The sequence below is a fragment of the Giraffa tippelskirchi genome, chromosome 7, assembly GCF_054371585.1.
Source record: "Giraffa tippelskirchi isolate mGirTip1 chromosome 7, T2T-mGirTip1v1.2.pri, whole genome shotgun sequence".
Classification (NCBI taxonomy): Eukaryota; Metazoa; Chordata; class Mammalia; order Artiodactyla; family Giraffidae; genus Giraffa; species Giraffa tippelskirchi.
The window spans coordinates 3,591,878-3,610,506 of NC_137281.1; the positions used below are offsets into that span (position 1 = coordinate 3,591,878).

The following is an 18,629-nucleotide window of genomic DNA, read 5'->3' on the forward strand; positions in this document are numbered from 1 at the left end:
CCCATCAGGCTCCTCTGTCCATAAGAATCTCCAGGCAAGAATACTGAAGTGGGTTGCCGTGCCCTCCTCCAGGGGATCTTCCCAACCCAGGGATCAAACCCAGGTCTCCTGCAGCTTCTGCACTGGCAGGTGAATTCTTTACCACTGAGCCACCTGGGAAGCCCTGGCCAGTGATACCAAGAGTTAACTTCTATTGATCCTCACCTGTGTCATTTGCTGTCCTACACGCTTTACATGGACTGAATTATAAAGTGCGACTGTTAATAACTGTGATGATTAAGCAGTTTAACAAACAACTAACTTTATTCTGTAGCACCCCTCCCCCCACCACACACACACATATACCCTCTGGAGACCTAGACTCGTCCTCTGTATCCAATGCCCCCACCCCCGGACAGGCAGAGACGTGTTTGAAATAAAGTTTATTGAAGTTTCTGTCTGTATTTACATATGATACACGGTAAATAACAGAGCCAGGCCCCCCACCCCTCCCCCATCTCCAAAGCCCCCCTCCCCCCAGCCTCGTTAAAAATCGCTGCGTAAAGATAGGTTAACTGTTGCGGTCCCCCCTCCCCCTCCCCCCTAAGAGGCAAACTAAATCCCCCCCCCGTCCCTCCCCTGCCCCCCTCCCCCCACCCAGGGGGCCTTTCTGGTTCCGTGTACAACACTGTGCTACCTCGCCCCTCCTCCCCTAATAAGGGAGTGGGTGAGTCTCTGGTGAACCCCCCCCAATCTGTCCTAGGAGGCGGGAGGACCCTTGAAAGAGGCCAGAGTTGGGGGATCTGAGATGGGGAGGGGGACTTCAATGAGGGGGGAGGTGCCAGAAAATGGAAGACTTCGAGGTTTGGGGGGTGTAGACCCCCGCTACTGCCTCTCCCTCCCACGACGGGGCCTCGAGGGGGGAGAGGCGAGCACAGGCGTGGAATTGGCGTGGAGGACTTCCCTCCATCCTAGGGCCTCCATTCTTGTCGCGTGGTGTGGGGGGGCTGGATACACCTAGGGGGGCTTTGGATGAGCGGGTGGAGAGGAGGCCGGGAGAGAGGGGAGGAAGAGGAAGGAAAAAGAAGCCAAGGTCAGCTGAGAGAGAGCGAGAAAATCGGTTAAAGAGCGCCCTTGAAAAGGCAGGTAGCCTTCAGAAGGCCAAGACGTGTCCAGCAGGTGAGACAGAACGGGGTCTCCCGTGTGTGGGGAGGGGGTGGGAGGCCAGGTTAACCATACCCGGGGCCTCCAGCCCCCCACCCCACCCTAGAGATGGGGTGTGGGTGTGGGGTGGAGCAAGAAGGGCCTCCCCCGCTGCACTCACTGCACGCAAGGACCACGGAGGTCTGGGGGTGAGACTGGGCCGAGAAAGAGGCTAGCCGGGGCAGAGAGAAGAAGAGGATGTTTGGCATTCCTGGCGGCTGCCAGAACCTACTCTCCAGCCCAGAGCCCCCGGCAGAGGCGAAAGGTAACCGGGGCGGTTTGCACGGAGGTGGGCGCCCTCGGCCGCTGCGCGCAATGAACGCGGGAACCTGGGAGTATTTTGACTGGGGGGCAGGGCCTAAGAAAAGGGGCGTGTCTTGCAGGAGGAGGAGGAGTCATCTGGAAGTGGAAGGAACCAATGAAGAGGAGCGGTCAGAAAAGAGGGCGGAGCTACGGCGGCGGGGCGGGGCTAACGCGCGCGCAGCTTCCTCCCCGCGGGACGGTCCCCAGGACTTGCGCTGGAGCCGCGTGTTCGCGACGAGACCCGTGAGGAGGCGGAGGAGGAGGCAGGGCGCTCCGGGGGCGGGGCCTCAGCAGGGCGAGGTGGAGATGTGAAGGTGGTCGGGGTACTTGATGGCGGGAGGGTAGTTCTGCGTCATCTGTATGGACACGTCGCTAGAGATGTCGGAGGGGCTGCGGCCGCGGCGCCACGCCTCGGGCTGCAGAAACTGGCCTGAGTAGTCGGAGCAGTCGCTGAGACGCGGGCGGTAGAAGGCCGGGTGCGGGCGGTACATCTCCTCCTCCGCGTAGCGCTTGGTGAACAAGTACACGGACATCACGCCGGCTCCCTGTGGCAAGGCAGGACCAGAGTCCCCGAGACTGGCCCCGGGCTCCCCGCTCCCCCCACCCCGACCCCAAGGCTCAAGACCCCCAGCCCCGCCTCTGCCAGGACCCAGGATTCCAGGCCTCCGGCTTCCTCCTTTCCCAGAAGCCAGGGATTAGGGCCACGGCCTCCTCCTCCCTCCCCACCGCCCCCGCCCGGATCCCAGGGGTCAGAGTCCCCCGCTTCATCCTGACCAAGATCTGGGAGTCCAGCCCCCCCGCCCCGCTCCCCGCCCCCCGCCTTCTCCCCTGGGACCCCAGGAGTTGGAGTTCCCAGACCCTCCTCCGCCAGGACCTGGGGCTAGGACCTCAGCCACCACCTCCTTTTAATCCACAGTCTAACCCACAGCCTCCTCTTCCTCCTGGACCCAGGAATCAAATCACGCATGCCTCTGCCACCGGTCCCTATTCAAAACTCTGAAGTCTGGGTCCCACAGACATCACCTCTTTGAGTAGGAAGGAGGATGCTGCGAAGGCAAAAGACCACCCGTAGCGATAGTGGAAATACTGCTCCGAGCTGCTGGGCCTGTTCATGACCTCATCGTTGATGCTGGAAATGTAAAGAACCAAGCCCACCACCAAGGAGAGGCCTGGGGGAGCAGAGGGATGCCCTTGGTCCACTAGCAGTGGACCCCTTTCCCAGCCCTAGGCCCCCTGCATCCCACTGCCATCTTCTCCCTCCACCCCCCACCCCCATTCTATCCTGGACTGTGCGGTGCTTAGTCACTCAGTTGTGTCCGACTCTTTGTGACTCCACGGACTGTAGCCCGCCAGGCTCCTCTGTCCATGGGGATTCTCCAGACAAGAATACTGGAGTGGGTTGCCATGCCCCTCTCCAGAGGATCATCCCAACTCAGGGATGGAACCCAGGTCTCCCGCATTGCAGGTGGATTCTTTACTGTCTGAGCCACCAGGGAAGCCCAAGACTACTGGAGTGGGTAGCCTATCCCTTCTCCAGGGGAATTTCTTGAGCCGGGGTCTCCTGCATTGCTGGTGGATTCTTTACAGTCTGAGCTGCCAGGAAAACTCCCATCAATTGAAGTCCCTTGTGGGCTGGTCCTGGGCTGGGTGCAGGGAGTCTAGAGATAAGTCAACAGCCTCCTCCTCCCTCCCCCCACCCCCCGCGTCCCTAATCTGCCATCCAGGGGCTCACAGTCCAGTTGGGGAAGGCAAATATGGACACTGGTCAGCAGTCATATCCTTGGTGACACAGGGACTTCCCTAGCAGTCCAGTGGTTAAGACTCCAAACTTCCATTGCAGGGGGTGCTGGTTTGATCCCTGATCAGGGAACAAAGATCTCATATACTGTGTGGTGTGCCAGAAAAATTAATTTTAAAAAATTGCAGATGAAATAGTAGCATAAAGTTCCATGGGTCCAGAAAAGGCATGAAAGCCACCTGGGGGCAGGGGTGGAGGGAGTCAAGGAAAGTTTCCTGGAAGCTGGATTTTGTCCTAAATCCCAAAGGATGAGGCCCAGGGAAGAATGCAGGAATACCTTGATACCACCCCAGGCAGGGCTGAGGGACTAGCATTGTTCCAACCAGAACTGGAGGGGGAACGCTGAACTGATCCATCCATGCAACTAACAAACATGGCCCACAGCCATCAGAAACGAAGCCAGAGAAGTGGGCAGGGACATTGCCATGATGAGCCTCAAATGCCAGTCTGAGGAGCTTGGCATTGATGGCAAGGGCACTAGGGAGCCATGGAATGTTGGGAGCAGAGGGAGGACAGGGCCAGACTGGAGTGTTAGAAGATCCTTTGGGGGCTGATGAGTTGTGGGAAGGGACTGGAGGGGAGAAATGCTGAAGCAGTGATAGGCCCAAGGAGGGGAGAATGAAGCTGAACTGAGGCTGTATAGATAATGACATCAATAACAACAACAACAATAATAATAACAGCTGCTTGTGTAGGTATTGCTCTGTGCCAGGCACCATTCTGAGTGTCTTATATGCATTAACTCATTCAAACCTCACAATAACACTTTCAAGTTGGTACCATTTTTATCTCTGTTTAGAGTTGAGGATATAGAGGTACAGGGAGAAAATGTAGAGAAGTCTCATTTGAGAATTTTTAAGAGGCAAGTATCACTTCTTCAAGCTGAACTTTCTTTTTCTAACATATATATGTATATAAAATAAACATACATATTTTATATGAGCGGCATGTGAGATCTTAGTTCCCTGACCAGGGATTGAACCCATGCCCTGTACGTTGGAATTTGGAGTCAACCATTTGACCACCAGGGAAGCCCCGAGGTGAACTTTCTTTTAAACAGTAGCCATACAAGGGTGGCTTGCAGTGGGTGTGTGCTCAGTCGTGTCTGACTCTTGGTGACCCTGTAGCCCACCAGGCTCCTCTGTCCATGGGATTTTCCAGACAAGAATGCTGGAATGGGTTGCCATTTCCAGGGGATCTTCCCGACCCAGGGATTGAACTCGTGTCTCCTGTGTCTCCTGCACTGGCAGGGGAATTCTTTACTGCTTTGCCACGTAGGAATCTGTTAAAGGTGGCTTAAGGAGGCAATAAAATCCCCGGCCCTAAATTAATCTCTGTAATCCTCATTAGCACCTTCCCCGAGAATCCTATTACACCAACAAACATCTGTGTGCCCATCCCACCCAGAATAAATCTGAATTCCTTCCATTGCCTACAAAAGGGGTTAGCAAAAAAATGACACCACGCCCCCCCCGACCCAGGGCAAAATCCAGCCCACCTCCTGTTTCTCTATGGTCTACTAGCTAAGAATGACTTTTATATGATTAAGTGGTTGAAAAAAAAATCAAAAGAAGAGTGTTTTGGGCATGTAAAAAGTATAGGAATTTCATTTGGCAGTTCCTCAAAGCGTTAAAGATAGAATTACCATATGACCCAGCGATTCCACTCCTAGGTATTTAGCCGAGAGAACTGGAAACATATGCTCACACAAAAACTTGTGCAGGAATGTTTGCAGCAGCATTATTCATAATAGCCAAAACGTGGAAACAACCCAAATGTCTATCAACTGCATGGATAAACAAAATGTGGTATAGCCATATAAAGGAATAGTATTCAGCCAAAAAAAGGAATGAAGTGCTGATTTATACTGCCACATGGTGGAACCTAGAAAATATGCTAAGTGAAAGAAGCTAGATGCAGAAGACCACATATTGCACGCTTCCATTTATAGGAAATGTCCAAAATAGGCAAATCCATAGACATAGAAAGTAGAGCAGGACTTCCCTGGTGGCTTAGTGGTGAAGAATCCGCCTGCCCATGCAGGGGACACGGGTTTGGTCCCTGACCTGGGGAAATTCCACATGCCATGGGGCAACTAAGCCTGTGTGCCATGTCTACTGAGCCCGGCCCCAGAGTGTGTGCTCTGCAACAAGAGAAACCACCACAGTGAGAAGCCTGAGCACCACAACTAGAGAGGAGCACCCACTCGTTGCAACTAGAGAAAGCCCGTGCCCAGCAACAGCTACAGGCCACAGGGTCACAAAGAGTCAGACATGACTGAAGCCGCTTAGCACGCACGCACACAATGATATTAGGATGCAGGCAAGCATCATCAGTGGTCATTTAATCACTGAATGACAAAATCTCCTCGTGGAATATCTATTCATTACAAAGATACTTTGGAAAACCCCCTTTATCATAAAGGAGCCTGAAAGATACTGTTTGAACCAAGCACCTGAAGCTAACATCACCAGTAGTGGGGCAAACGGACACCCCGACCTCCTGATGGGATCACGCCACTATTTCATTTATGTAGTGTCCCTGCTGGAAATGTGTAACCTGGATCCACTCCAGGAGAAAATGTGGGGCGTTTTACAAACACTGGCTGCTTTCTTCAAAAATAAACGTCAACATGAAAGATTTTTTTTAAGGCATAGGAACTATATAAAAGATGAAAGGAGACGAAAGGACACATCAAGGAAATGCAGAGGGGATTCCTAGCCTGGATCTCGAATCAGGGGAAAAACGAACTATAAAAAGCAGTGTGGGGACTTCCCTGATGGTCCAGTGTTAAGACTCTGCGCTTCCACTGCAGGGAGCTTGGGTTCGATCCCTGGTCAGGGAACTGGGATCCCACAGGCCCCAGGGTGCAGCCAGTGGGAAAAAAAAAAAGTCAGTGTGGGTGCTATGGAGCAACTAAGCCCGTGCATCACAACTACTGAAGCCTGAGAGCCCAGAGCACATGCTCCGAAGCAGGAGCAGCCAGGGCGATGAGCAGGCTGTACACCGCACCTATGAGGAGCCCCTGCTCGCCACAGCTAGAGAAAGCCTGCGAGCGGCCAAAAATGTTTAAAATATCAAAAAGGGCAGCGTGCAGACAATTGATGAAATGTGAATATGGATTGTGTATTAGCTGTAAAACTGTATAAATGTTCAACTTCCTGAATTGGATAATGGTACTATGCTTAGGAAAGGAAATATACTTGTCCTTAGGAGATACCTGATGCTGATTTATTAAGAGTGAGCTGTTTCTAGTGTGTGTAAAATGGATTGGTGAGAAGATGCTGTGTGGCACAGGGGGCCCCGTCTGGTGCTCCGGGATGACCTAAGGGGTGGGCTGAGGGGAGAGGAGGGAGGCTCAGAAGGGAGGGGAGATGTGTATAATTGTGGCTGATTGTCATTGTTGTCTGGCAGAAACCAACACAACATTGTAAAAATCAAAAAACAAACAAAAAAAATTAAAAGAGTATGGTGTTTGCAATTTATGTTCAAGTGGTTATCTATGGTAATATAATGTATTAATAATATATAGATATATACCCATATACACACATATACTCCAATACTTGGGCTACCTGATGCGAAGAACTGACTCACTGGAAAAGACCCTGATGCTGGGAAAGATTGAAGGCGGGAGGAGAAGGGGACGACAGAGGATGAGATGGTTGGATGGCATCACCGACTCGATGGACATGAGTTTGAGCAAGCTCTGGGAGATGGTGATGGACAGGGAAGCCTGGTGTGCTCTTTGCTGGGGCCGCAAAGAGTCGGATACAACTGAGTGACTGAACTGAACTGACTGATATACATATAAGATAGAGAAAAAGACAAAGGTGGGGGACTTCCCTGGTGGCCCAGTGGTTGGGAGTCCACCTTCCAATGCAGGACACAGGTTCATTCCCTGGTCGGGGATGATCCCACATGCCATAGAGTAACTGAGCCCACGTACTCTGGAGTCTGTGCGCCACAACTAAGACCCAGAGCAGCCAAAAATAAATCAATAGTAATTAAAAAAAAAAAAAAGACAAAGGTGGCAAAATGTTAAAAATTGGTCCAGGTGAAGAACATGAGGATTCTCTGTGCTGTTCTTGAAACTTTTCTGAACGTTTAAAAATTTGCCAAAACAACAAATTTTAAATAAAAATAGTCATCCTCAAACAGGAATTCCACCCCCTGAAGATTCAAAAATGTTACCCTGCAAATGGCTTACTCATTGTAAAGAGAAAAATGTGCCTTTCCAATGGAGAGCTCTAATGATCACCCCCTTTACCAAGGGTTCAAACATTTTTCCACTCCTGGTGGGAACAACTTGACATTATTTGCTACATGAAGTGATGAACTATAAAGAATATGGCACCACTTCTAAATCTTACCAAACCTATTTAACTAGAATCTAATCAAGTCTCTACCTTGGACATAACTGCCGGTTACGGAAAATACAAAGGAAGAGGAAGAAGTCAAATGATGCCACAAGGAAACAATCAAACAGATGCAGGATGTGGGGTATTCTACAGGACATCCTGTCTTGTAGATTTCAAAAGGACAATGGTACGAGCCAAATTATAATACTTAAGCCAGTGATTAATCTTGACATCTCAGAAAGAGAGGCAAACAGATAGTATTATATCTCCTGCTGCAATGCAGTAGGAATTAATAACACCACCTATCGATGAGGTATTTTTGCCCCGCCACCCCCAAAGACAAACCCAGATCTGATCTACAATTTTACAGGAAAACACAGAGTGGATGGACATATTAAAATCACAACACAAAGCACAACAGAAAGATCAAGAGTGTGGGGATTATATGAGGCAAATGACTAGATGTCTTCAAATGAATGGCAAGAAAAAAAATAGAAGGAGAGGGACTATTAGAGATTAAAAGAGGCTTCAGAGATCTATCAACTAAATGCACAAGTGGAATTTGGATCCTGGTTTCCAACACACTGATTGTAAAAATTTTTAAAAAGGCATTTATGAGACAAGTGGGGAAGTTGAACACTAGCTAGATATTAATTTATATTTAGCAGCTATTCTTCATTATTTGGGCAGATAATGGCACTGTGGTTATGTTAAATAACAAAGTACTAATTTCTCAGAGATATACTGAAATATTAGTGGATAAGATGATTTAATGCTGGAGACTGACTTTAAAATCCTGTAGTGAAGTGCAGAAGGGAGATATGGCAAGTTTGACTAAAAAAAGATTCACCATATGTTGATAATTGTTGAAACTGAGTGAAGGGTACATGGCACACTATACCATCCTTTCTATATTTTTATAATGAAATATATTTTAAAAGTCAGTGTTGTAAAAAATATAGTATGAGAACTAGTCTAGACTAAAAGAGAAATTAACTAAATGCAATGCATAAACTTAGACTGAATCCTGGTTCTGGGGGAAAAGCTATAAAAGGCATTCTTAGAATGACTAGAACAGTTTGAAAATGGAATGGATTATATTATGGAATTATTGTAAAATTTCTAGGTTTAACAATGGTCTTGTAGTTATGTAGAAAAATGTCCTTACTCTTAAGAAATGCATATTAAAATGCTTAGTGATGCCTGCAACGTACTTTCAAATGGTACTTAAAACAAACAGACTGCTTGCGTGCCCAGTCGTGTCCAACTCGGTGAGACCCCATGGACTGTAACCCACCAGGCTTCTCTGTGCGTGGGATTCTCCAGGCAAGAATACTGGAGTGGGTTGCCATTTCCTTTTCCAGGGGATCTTCCTGACCCACGGATTGAACATGCATCTCTTCCATCTACCTACATTGGCAGGTGGGTTCTTTACCACTAGCGCCACCTGGGAAACCCAGGGGAGTCCTTCTAATCCCACTCCCCTCATCCAAGAGGGATGGTCAGTTATCAAGTCATGTCTATTTTCCTTCCTGAATCTGTCATAAATCTAAAATCCCTTTTCGCGTCTCCAGTCCTCTAATCCAGCCGAGGCTTATTCGCTGTGCCTGTCCCGTTGCCTTCAAACCCGTCTCCCTATTTTAGATACTGTTGTTTCTTTCTTTTCTTATGTTTGCCACACTTCGAGGCATGTGGGATCTTAGTTCCCTAACTAGGGATCGATCCCACACCCTCTGCATTGGGAGGTGGAGTCTTAACCTCTGGACCGAGGGGGAAGTCTTGTATGTTTTTGTTTTGTTTCAGATACTGGTTCTTTCTAAAAACCCATACCAAGGAGTTCCCTAGCAGCCCAGGGGTTAGGATTCTGCCCTACCACTGCAAGTTGCCTGGGGTCCATCCCTGGTCTAAATAACTAAATAAAACCCATATCAGACTCTGTCTTCCTCTTGTCAAAATCCTTTCTCGGCCCCCTAGTATCCGTGGGAGAAAGTATTCATTCCGCAGTCTGACTATCCAAGCCCTTTTTGATCTGAAAACCTGCCAACCACCCCCGCCTCACCTCAAGCCCCATGCTTCACATTTCAGTTCTAAGAGACAAACATTCTCCCTACAGAGAGTAAGGAGCAGGGTTGATGAGAAGGGAACAAATGTTTCTGAAGAGAAGGAGCTTTTTGTTGTTGCTTTTACTCTTGTTTTTGTTTTTAGTGATTGAAAGTTATCTGAAAACAATGTCAGAGCTGTTCTTCTCACACTTTCTCCTTCCTGGGCATTTTACGGTGACCCTGATTCTCTAAAAATAACCTTCTTTCCCCTTTTCTCTCCTCCCCTCTTTTTTCTCTCTCCCTTCCCTCTTCCTTTCTCTGTAATCCAGCCTTCTCCCTCCCCCTCCACTACATCTGCTTCAGAATTCTTAGAGCACAGAAGGCAAGAATCACCTACATTCCAAGCTGAATAGGAACAACCTGGATTTAGAACAAAGAATTTCAGGACCATGGAGAGCTCCACGGGCGGCTACCTCAGTCTTACCGCTTTCTAGGGTCTTAACATGCGCGCGGTGAATTGCATCTCTGTACCAGGCACTTTTCTCTCTTTGCTTGAAAAACCCCCCCTCGCCCTTTCTGCATCAATTTAGATGTCACCAGCTCTTGAAATTCTGGTCCCTCCCACCCTCTTCAGCACCCTATTCTGTCAGCTTAAAGCATCTTCCCTTTTCTCAGAATGCCTTGAACTTTCTTTATCAAGGATCTCTTCTACAAATATTTCATTGTGGACTTTGTACCAGCAACCCATCTAGGCTCTGAAGATACAAGCATGAGCATGTCTCTGCCTTTTATTTATCCTTCCATTTGGCTGCCCTGGGTCTTAGTTGCGGGACTGGGGCTCTTTCCTTAGTTGCAGCATGTGAGATCTAGTTCCCCGGACAAGGATAAAACCTAGACCCTCTGCACTGGGAGTGTAACATCTTAGCCGCTGGATCACCAGGGAAGTCCTTTCCTGCCTTTTGGAATTTACATTCTGGTAGAAGGAGGCAGAAAATGAATAAGATGACGCTATCAATATGTGCTATGAAGCAAATATCAAATAGGGAATGTGATAGGTAGTATAGTGGGGGCAGAGCAACATTGGGTACCACTGTTAGAGAAAGAAAATCTGAAGAGGGAAAGTTGGGGAATTAGGAGAAAGAGATTTCCAAGAATGGAGGGTTAATGACTATAAAAGTGAGGTTGAGATTAACATTTTCAAGGGCGGTGCAGCAATGGAGAGAGTGTTAAGTGAGTTAGGAAAAATGAGACCAGAAGTCTGAGCAGTAGCCAAATCATGTAAGACCTTGTAAGTCAGTGTGAGGAGTTGGCATGTATTCTAAGTGCAACGGAAATGCATTGAGGCACTGAGGGAATTTCAGTGTGATGTGACCAGCATTGATGGGCATGCAGCTGGAGCTGTTTTGTGGCTGACTGCATGGAGATTGCCATTTAAGATTCAGAATGTCACCAGCGCTCAGTAAGGGCATGGCACAGAAGATGTTTCTGTAACTGTTTGATGAGTGAATGAATGAAAGAGCAGACACGTGGAACATGTTTGAGGAGCAGGGGTTAATATGAGCCAGGCACGGGAAGCTTGCCTCATCTGACCTGGAAAAAGAAAACCAATGTCACTCCAGCCTCCTCCCCCTTCTCTCACCAATCATGCCCAGTCAGTCATCTGGTTCTATTGATTCTTCTGTCAACATCCTTCTTTCTCAAAGCCATCCAGTCACCTTTATCCTCCCATCTCCCTCCCCAGCTAGAACCTTATCCGCTCCTGCCTGGACCACTGCATAAGCCTCCTCTATTTCCAATCTCTTTCCTTTTAGTCCATTCCCAACACAGGTCCCTGAGGGATCATCAACACCCTAGCCCTTTCCTTCCCCAGCCCTCCCTCCACTTTCTCCAAAACTGAATGTCAACCACACCATTTACCAGATCTTGGTCAACTCTTCTCTTTCTAAGCCTCAGATTCCTCATTGGGAACATGAGGTGGTTGCACTACTACATTCCATTCCAAGATCTAAGATACTGGTACTATTTCCATCCTTTCCTTTCTTTCTTTCTTTTGGCTGGCTGGGTCTTAGATGCACATGTGGGATCTTTGATCTTCATTGCTGGCACATGAAATCTAGTTCCCTGACCAGGGATGGAACCCCGGGCCCCCAGTACTGGGACCCTGGAGTCTTAGCCACTGGACCACCAGGGAAGTCCCCAGCCTCTCCTCTCTTTTAATGCCCTTTGTCTTTATGACTTTTAATTGTGGTGGGGCAACAGAGCGCCAGGGTGAAAGACAGGGCTGGAATCCTGCTTCCCCTGTGGAGCAACTGAACTTCTGTGTGCTTTCCGTTTCCTCAAGTGGAAAATGGGAATAAAAATAGCATCTGCCTTACAAGGTGAAGAAAAAGAGATAATTTGCACAAAGCACTTAGAACTTCCCCAAACTGTGGCACTCAATTAACTGTTTTCTATTATGGTTGCTGTCACTACTACTACTATTCATGTACGTATGTGAGCATGCATTTATTTATTTAAAACTACCATGTGCTGAGCACTTACTGCTATAGACCAGGCCCTGGGTTGGGCCTTCACATCCATGATCCAGACCAGGGGTCAGAAAGCTACTATTGGTCCCACTGCCTGTTTTGTACAGTTTGAAAGCTAAGTGTGGTTTTTACTTTTTTTTTTTTTAATGGTCAGGAAAAAAATGACAAAAGAAGAATAAAATCTCATGATCCATGAAAACTAGATTGAATTCAAATTTCAGGCTCCTTAAACAGGATTATTGGAACACAGCTAGGCCCACTGCTTCCCCTCTGGTTGCTTTGGCACTCCAACAAAGCCTAGACTATTTACTGTCTGGCCCTGAGCAAAAAGTTTTCTCACCCCTGACCAAGGTTGCCCAGTCAACAGCTCCAGAAAGGAAGGCTGTAGCTCACACAGTAAGTGGCAGGATTTTAACCCAGGTCTTTCTAGGTTAACAGCAGCATGAACCTTCAGCCACTACAGGCTGCAACCTTGGTTACCTTGGGTGGGGTGCACAGATCATAGTCTATGAAATGAAGTTCAGGAAGTGGGGTTCAATCCCCCTAAATTACTCTGTTGTTACATCAGAGACCTGATTTCCAGCCCTGACGGTGCCAACAGATACTTAACTTGACCTTGGGAAGTCAGGTCCTGATGCACTGGTATAAGCATGGCTTTTGGGATGAGAACACCCTTGATTCTAGTGCCAGCACTGTCACTTATCAGCTCTATTGCCCCTTTGGTTTCCACTTCTGTAAATCACAAACAATAGGATTTTCCTTCGAACAGGTCAGGTGGGTTGAATCAAAGTCCCCATGCTCCCTACCCTTGCCCCACTTACTGTCTCTCTAGGCTACAATTTTTCCATCTGACACTCTGAAATGGTGATATGATACGTGTCTTATTTTAGCTTGATGTCTGGCTCCGCATGCTGTGATTCAAGTTTGCACGGAGGTTGCACCTTGCTTTCCTGGGAAGAGGTCTCGTCAGGTTAGGTTGGAGGCACGGGGGAGGTTTAGTCCAGAGAAAGCTGGGTGAGGAGCGGGGAGGAGACAGGGGGAGGGGATTTTTCAAGATCCATCTCCAATTATTTGCCGAGCCGACTCCAAAGAGGTGTCCGAGTGCAGGCCCCAGGGGACGTAACGGGAGCGAGATGTACAGCGGGCTTTGTTCGTAAAATATCAACTGAATTAAAAGGGCCCCAACGGAATTTAATTAAATCATGTTGAAGTAATTCGAATTGAACTGAAGAACTGAGTCAGAATAGATTGGGGTCAGTTGGGCCAGATTGATGGAGTTAAGTGTGTCAGAGAAGAGGTGACCTGACCTGAGCTGAGTTGGACTGAATTGGACTGGACTGAGCTAAAATTTGGAGGAGGGGAACACTTCAGAAAGAGCTCTCCTCTGGAGCTCAGGACACTTGAGTCCCTGGGGAACCAGCTTACACTGGTATCTCAGGCAACTCTCTGCACAATTTTGAGACCTGGTATCCCTATTTTATCAAATTAGTTCTAATAATAACTCCTGGACAGAGATGTTATGAGAAGTTTATGAGTTTGCTCATGCAAAAGAGCCATAGATCTCAAAAGAAAAGATAACTATAAACAAACATTGAACTCTAGCTAATGACAGGCATGGTAAAGAATCTAGAGTCAAGAGTACTGATGCCTGCAACTTGCTCTGAAATTCATTTTTAAATGATAATAAAATAGACGGATGGATGGGTAGAAAGATAGATGGACAGATACAGGATAAAGCAAATCCCATGATGTGGTAATGATCAACTCTAAGTGGTAGGTACAGGGTTCTTTCGACTTTTCTGTTTGAAAAATGTTCCAGTAATAAGTTGCACAGAACATAAAGAGCCTTGCAAACTGTTAATTGCTAAAATATCAGGAGTGGTTAAAAATACAGCCTCTGGAGGCGAAATGTGTGTGGTTGAGTCCCATCTCTGCCTCTCACTGGTTGTATGGCCCTGAGCAAATGACTTCATTCCGCTGAGTGTTTGTTTCCATAACTGTAAAATGGGGTTATTAATAGCATTTACCTCACAAGGTTGTTGTATCAGAACAGAGCCTGGCACCCAGTTAGCACCCAATAAGCGCTTGCTGAGAAATGCTCCATTCCACAGAGCAGCAAAGTGGGGCTCAGAGAGGTTCTGCAATTCCTTCGGGATTACCCAGCAAGGAAGTGGTGGTCTTATTGGAAGACGAGCCCCAAGTTCCTGGCACCTAAAATGGTCCTGCAGCCTGTCAGTCCTTTCCTTGGGCTTACCCGAGAGGATGAAGAAGATTCCGGAAACGAAGGCCAGAATGGTCCTCTGCGGGCGGATGTGGCCAATGTTGCTGATGACGAAGGCGGTGAACACGAGGAAGAGGCTGACCATGGGGAAGGGGGTGGCTGTGCGCACTGTCTCTGGGGGAAGGGTAGGAAAAAAGACGGAGGTGAGGGGGGACTCTCCGGGGGTCGCTTCTGAATCCTCCTCGTCTCTGCACCCCCAAGCCCCTTTATGAAACTTCCACTGCTGGCCCCACCCCCTCACCCAGGTCACACCTCCTTGGTTTGACCCCACCCACTCCCAGGCTCCGCCCCTTCAACCTGGCCCCGCCTCCTCAGGCACTGACTGCCTGCTTACAAGCCTGCACTCCTTCCCTTCCACTCCATCCCTTCTCTTGTGTGCACGACTCTGTGCTCTGTGCGACCCCATGGACTGTAGCCCGCCAGGCTCCTCCGTCCAAAGGATTTTCCAGGCAAGAATACTGGAGCTGGTTGCCATTTCCTCCTCCAGGGCATCTTCCCGACCCAGGGAATGAACCCACATCTCTTTACGTCTCTTGCATTGGCAGGAGGGTTCTTTACCACTAGCGCCAACTGGCCTGCCCTTTTCCCCAGGAGCCGCCCTGTCACCCTACCCCTTGATTGCCTAACCCTCCCAGCCCCCTGCTTCCCCTCACTCAGAATATTCTCCGTGTTTTCCGTCACCAAGTTGATCTCTGGTTCAAGGAAATATTCTGAGGCCACGCAGCGACCCTTTTCCCGGCCTGGGGGGAAGATAAGAAGGCAGGGTGGTCAGGGGCAGGACGCACAGTCAAGAGACCCAGGATGGGAATGTCCTGGGGATTAGTGTCTGTCTACTCTGAATTACTCTGTACTACATTTGTGCTCCTCTTAGGGGGTTACAGAAGGGTGTGGGCAGGAGTCTGGCAGCTCCTATTGCAAGCTGCCCTGGAGACCATTGGATGGAGGAAGACAAGCTGGAAGCCAGAGTCTCAAGTAAGAAAGGGTTATGGGCCAGGTCTCCTGGATCCCTAAAGAGGGAACGGTCTGGGGGTTGAGGTGGGAAAGGATTCCTAGAAGGAGCGATGTCCGTAGTAGCTGGGAGGCATAGATATTGTTTAACCTTCCCATTCAACACTGAAACTGTCCAGGAGACAAGTTCTGAACTAGGATTACTGTTTCTCTGGGGTCAGGGGCTCCAGGGGGTTACTGGGTATTAGGGACCTGGAGATTTTGTGATCGTTGGGGTTCTTAGATCCAGGGACTAAAGCGCTAGAAATTGAATATGTGTGTGTGTGTGCGCGCGCGCGCTCCACTGCTTAGTCGTGTCCGACTCTTTGCAACCCTGTGGACTGTAGCCCTCCAGGCTCCTCTGTCCATGGGATTCTCCAGGCAAGAATCCTGGAGTGGGTTGTCATTTCCTTCTCTAGGGGATTTTCCCGATCCAGGTATCAAACCCGCGTCTCTTGCGTCTCCCTGCACTGGCGGGCGAATTCTTTACGCAATGAGGCCACCTGGCAAACCTTAGAAATGGAATCTCCAGGTAGGCATGTGACTGTCCAGGAGAGACACGGGGTTGATTTCTGGGTTTCGGGCACCCATGGGAGGGAACTATGGATGAGGACTCTCGGGTGCCACGCAAAGGCGGGGACGGTTGACTGGGGGGCAGGTGAGGCCTGTACCTGCAAAGAAGCAGACACGCCACAGGCCGGCGTGCAGCGCCATCTTGACCTCCGTGGTCTGGTTCTGCGGCAGCACGGTCCCCTCCTCCATGTACAGCCAGTAGTCCGTGCTGACGGCGATGCCCACGAGCAGCAGGCCGCATGCACCGAACACGCTGCTCAGCAGGGTCAGGGCGCGGCTGCTGCAGTGACTCATCCTCAGCGGCGGGGGGCGCCCTGCGGGGCCTGAGGGACCGGGAGCTCCAGTGGAGAGCCCCGCTGGGGCCCCTAGAGTCCCCCAGACTGCATGCAGCCACTGGGGTCACCAGCCCTGGGCCAGAACCAGCAACGCCCCGAACGGAACTCTCTCCTATCTGCCCCCTGGGTCCTGACCCGTGACTCCAGCCTGGATTTGGGCCAGTAACTTGTCTAGAAATCCTAACGTAGGCCACCAATCCCGACTCCATGCCCAGACCTGACACCCTGACCCCTTTCTTTTGGACTCTTAATGGAACCAGAAATCCCCCAAGTGGGTCGCTGACCAAGGACCCTAATCCTGTACCCTGGCCTTGACCTAAAGCCTCCCATATCTAGTTGGACTCTTTAAAAATACATATATTTATTTATTCATTTGGCTGAGCTAGGTCTTCGTTGCAGCTTGGCAAACTCTTAGTCGTGACACGTGGGATCTAGTTCTCTGACCAGGGATTGAACCCGGGCCCCCTGCACTGGGAGCACAGAGTCTTAGTCACTGGACCACCAGAGAAGCCCCTGGACTCTTCGCTTGTCCCTTAACGTCCAATTCTAATGCCAAGATCTTGACTTTCTAACTCTGGTATAGTGCCTTGACCTCAATTTGGCATCCTAATCTGAAATCATGGACCACGACCCAGATTCAAGATTCCAGAACATTAATCCCCCATCCCATCCCAAATCCCTGCAAGCCTCTGAACCTGGGGTGCTAGAACTCCATCACAGGCCGCTGGCTCTCAGGCTATTGGGGCCTAGAGACCTGGAGCAGGGTTTTGGCTAGAGACTTCAGAATGTCCAAACCATGATCTGGGAATCCCCCACCCCCACTCCACACCTCTCAGTATCCTCTTCAGAGCAAGTGACCATTGTTCAACAGCAATCAGGGCTCTGAACTCTAAAACCCACATCAGGAAGTCTGCAGTCCCCATTCTCGTTACAAGATCCCCCAAATCCCCTCCCAGAGAGTCTGGACTCCAGCTCTCCCAGTCTAAGACTTCCAATTATAGACCCTCTTCAGCCTCCAACCTGGAACCCAGATGCAGCTAACCCTGGACCTTCAAAACAAGAGAGCTCCCAAATTCATGGCCATGGCCTCCAAAATTCCAATCTTCAATCTGGAGATTTTCTTCCAGGGTGCTTCTAATCCTTTAGCCACCACACTCACCCTTTCCTGAGAATTTCTCCCTAAACCACACAGACTCATGATTTGGGGGACTCAAACTGGGATCCCCATCCTATCTCAACCGGAGCCCTCAACCTACCTGAATATCACCATCTCCATCACCTTTTTAACTGTGATGGTTAAGACCCCTAACCAGCACTCCCCCCTACCAACAATACCGCCAAGACTTGAGCCCCCACTCTCCTTGACCAGAATTCCTGGAGCCTTGCAATTGAAATTCTTGAAACTTGACACCACCCCAATAAGAACCCTGGAGCTTGAGACGACCTTCATCCTCGTCTGCCCCCCCCAACCCCAGCCTCTCCCCCCATGGCCCCGACCCCGCCTCCGGAGGGATTCAGGAGTCTGAGACCGCGGAGCTCCGACCCCCTCTTGCTCCCATCCTCCAGCCCCTGGCTCCAGGGCTTGACTGCCAGCTGCCTGCTCTCCTTCCAGTCCGCTCATCTCAGAAACCAGCGTCAGAACCCCTGTCTCCCGGCCTGCCTCCCTCCCAGGTAGCTGACCTCAGCTCCCCCCACTGGCTCCTCCGACTCAGACGGCTGGGACGTGGCCCACCGGCACCCTTCTCACTCCCGCTTTGGGGCGCCCCTCCTTCCTCACTCGATTCCTCCACACTCTAAACAGCCCGCCCAGATCTCCTCATCCTCCTCCAACCGCCAACGCTTCCTCCTTTGGGACCCCCCCCCTCGCCCCACCGGCCACTTCCCCAGGCCCAAAGCCTCCTTATCCTTCTTTATCCCCGCCTTTCCTGGATATAAGCTTTTGGATCCCCGGGGGCCCCCTTCTCCAAGCCCCAAGTCCAAATTCCATCGGCCCTCAATCCTGGGGAGACGTACGCCCTCTTTTCGGGGACCCCTTCTCAGACTCCCAGCCGGCCCTTACCGGGCCCGGGCCCTCCCCCCTCATCCAGGACCGCCTCCCTCGAGGATCCGGTCCGCACCCTCTCCCGTGCCCACGGTCTCCGAGGTTCGGACATTGAGAGTATGGTTGCCCCGTTCTGGGACCCTCGGACCCCGTCCCCCCGGGTTCCTCAGGCCTAAACGTCCCTCCATCGCCCATTGC

The 18,629-nt window shown here is 50.0% G+C and overlaps 1 protein-coding gene across 2 annotated transcripts; it reads right to left on the reverse strand.

Annotated features, from left to right (window-relative positions):
* Positions 1-413: 413 nt before the first annotated feature.
* Positions 414-17,401, reverse strand: CACNG7 (calcium voltage-gated channel auxiliary subunit gamma 7). Of its 2 annotated transcripts, XM_081508807.1 has the most exons (5): positions 16,154-16,372; positions 15,149-15,235; positions 14,469-14,609; positions 2,509-2,654; positions 414-2,030 (listed from the first exon to the last, which is right to left on the reverse strand). In XM_081508807.1, the coding sequence occupies exons 1-5, from the start codon at positions 16,347-16,349 to the stop codon at positions 1,773-1,775; spliced, it is 828 nt and encodes a 275-aa protein (XP_081364933.1). In that variant the 5' UTR covers positions 16,350-16,372; the 3' UTR covers positions 414-1,772. The 2 variants fall into 2 exon arrangements, with proteins under 2 accessions (XP_081364933.1, XP_081364932.1); XM_081508806.1 differs by lacking the exons at positions 414-2,030; positions 2,509-2,654 and having other exon boundaries at positions 9,298-14,609; positions 16,154-17,401.
* Positions 17,402-18,629: the final 1,228 nt, after the last annotated feature.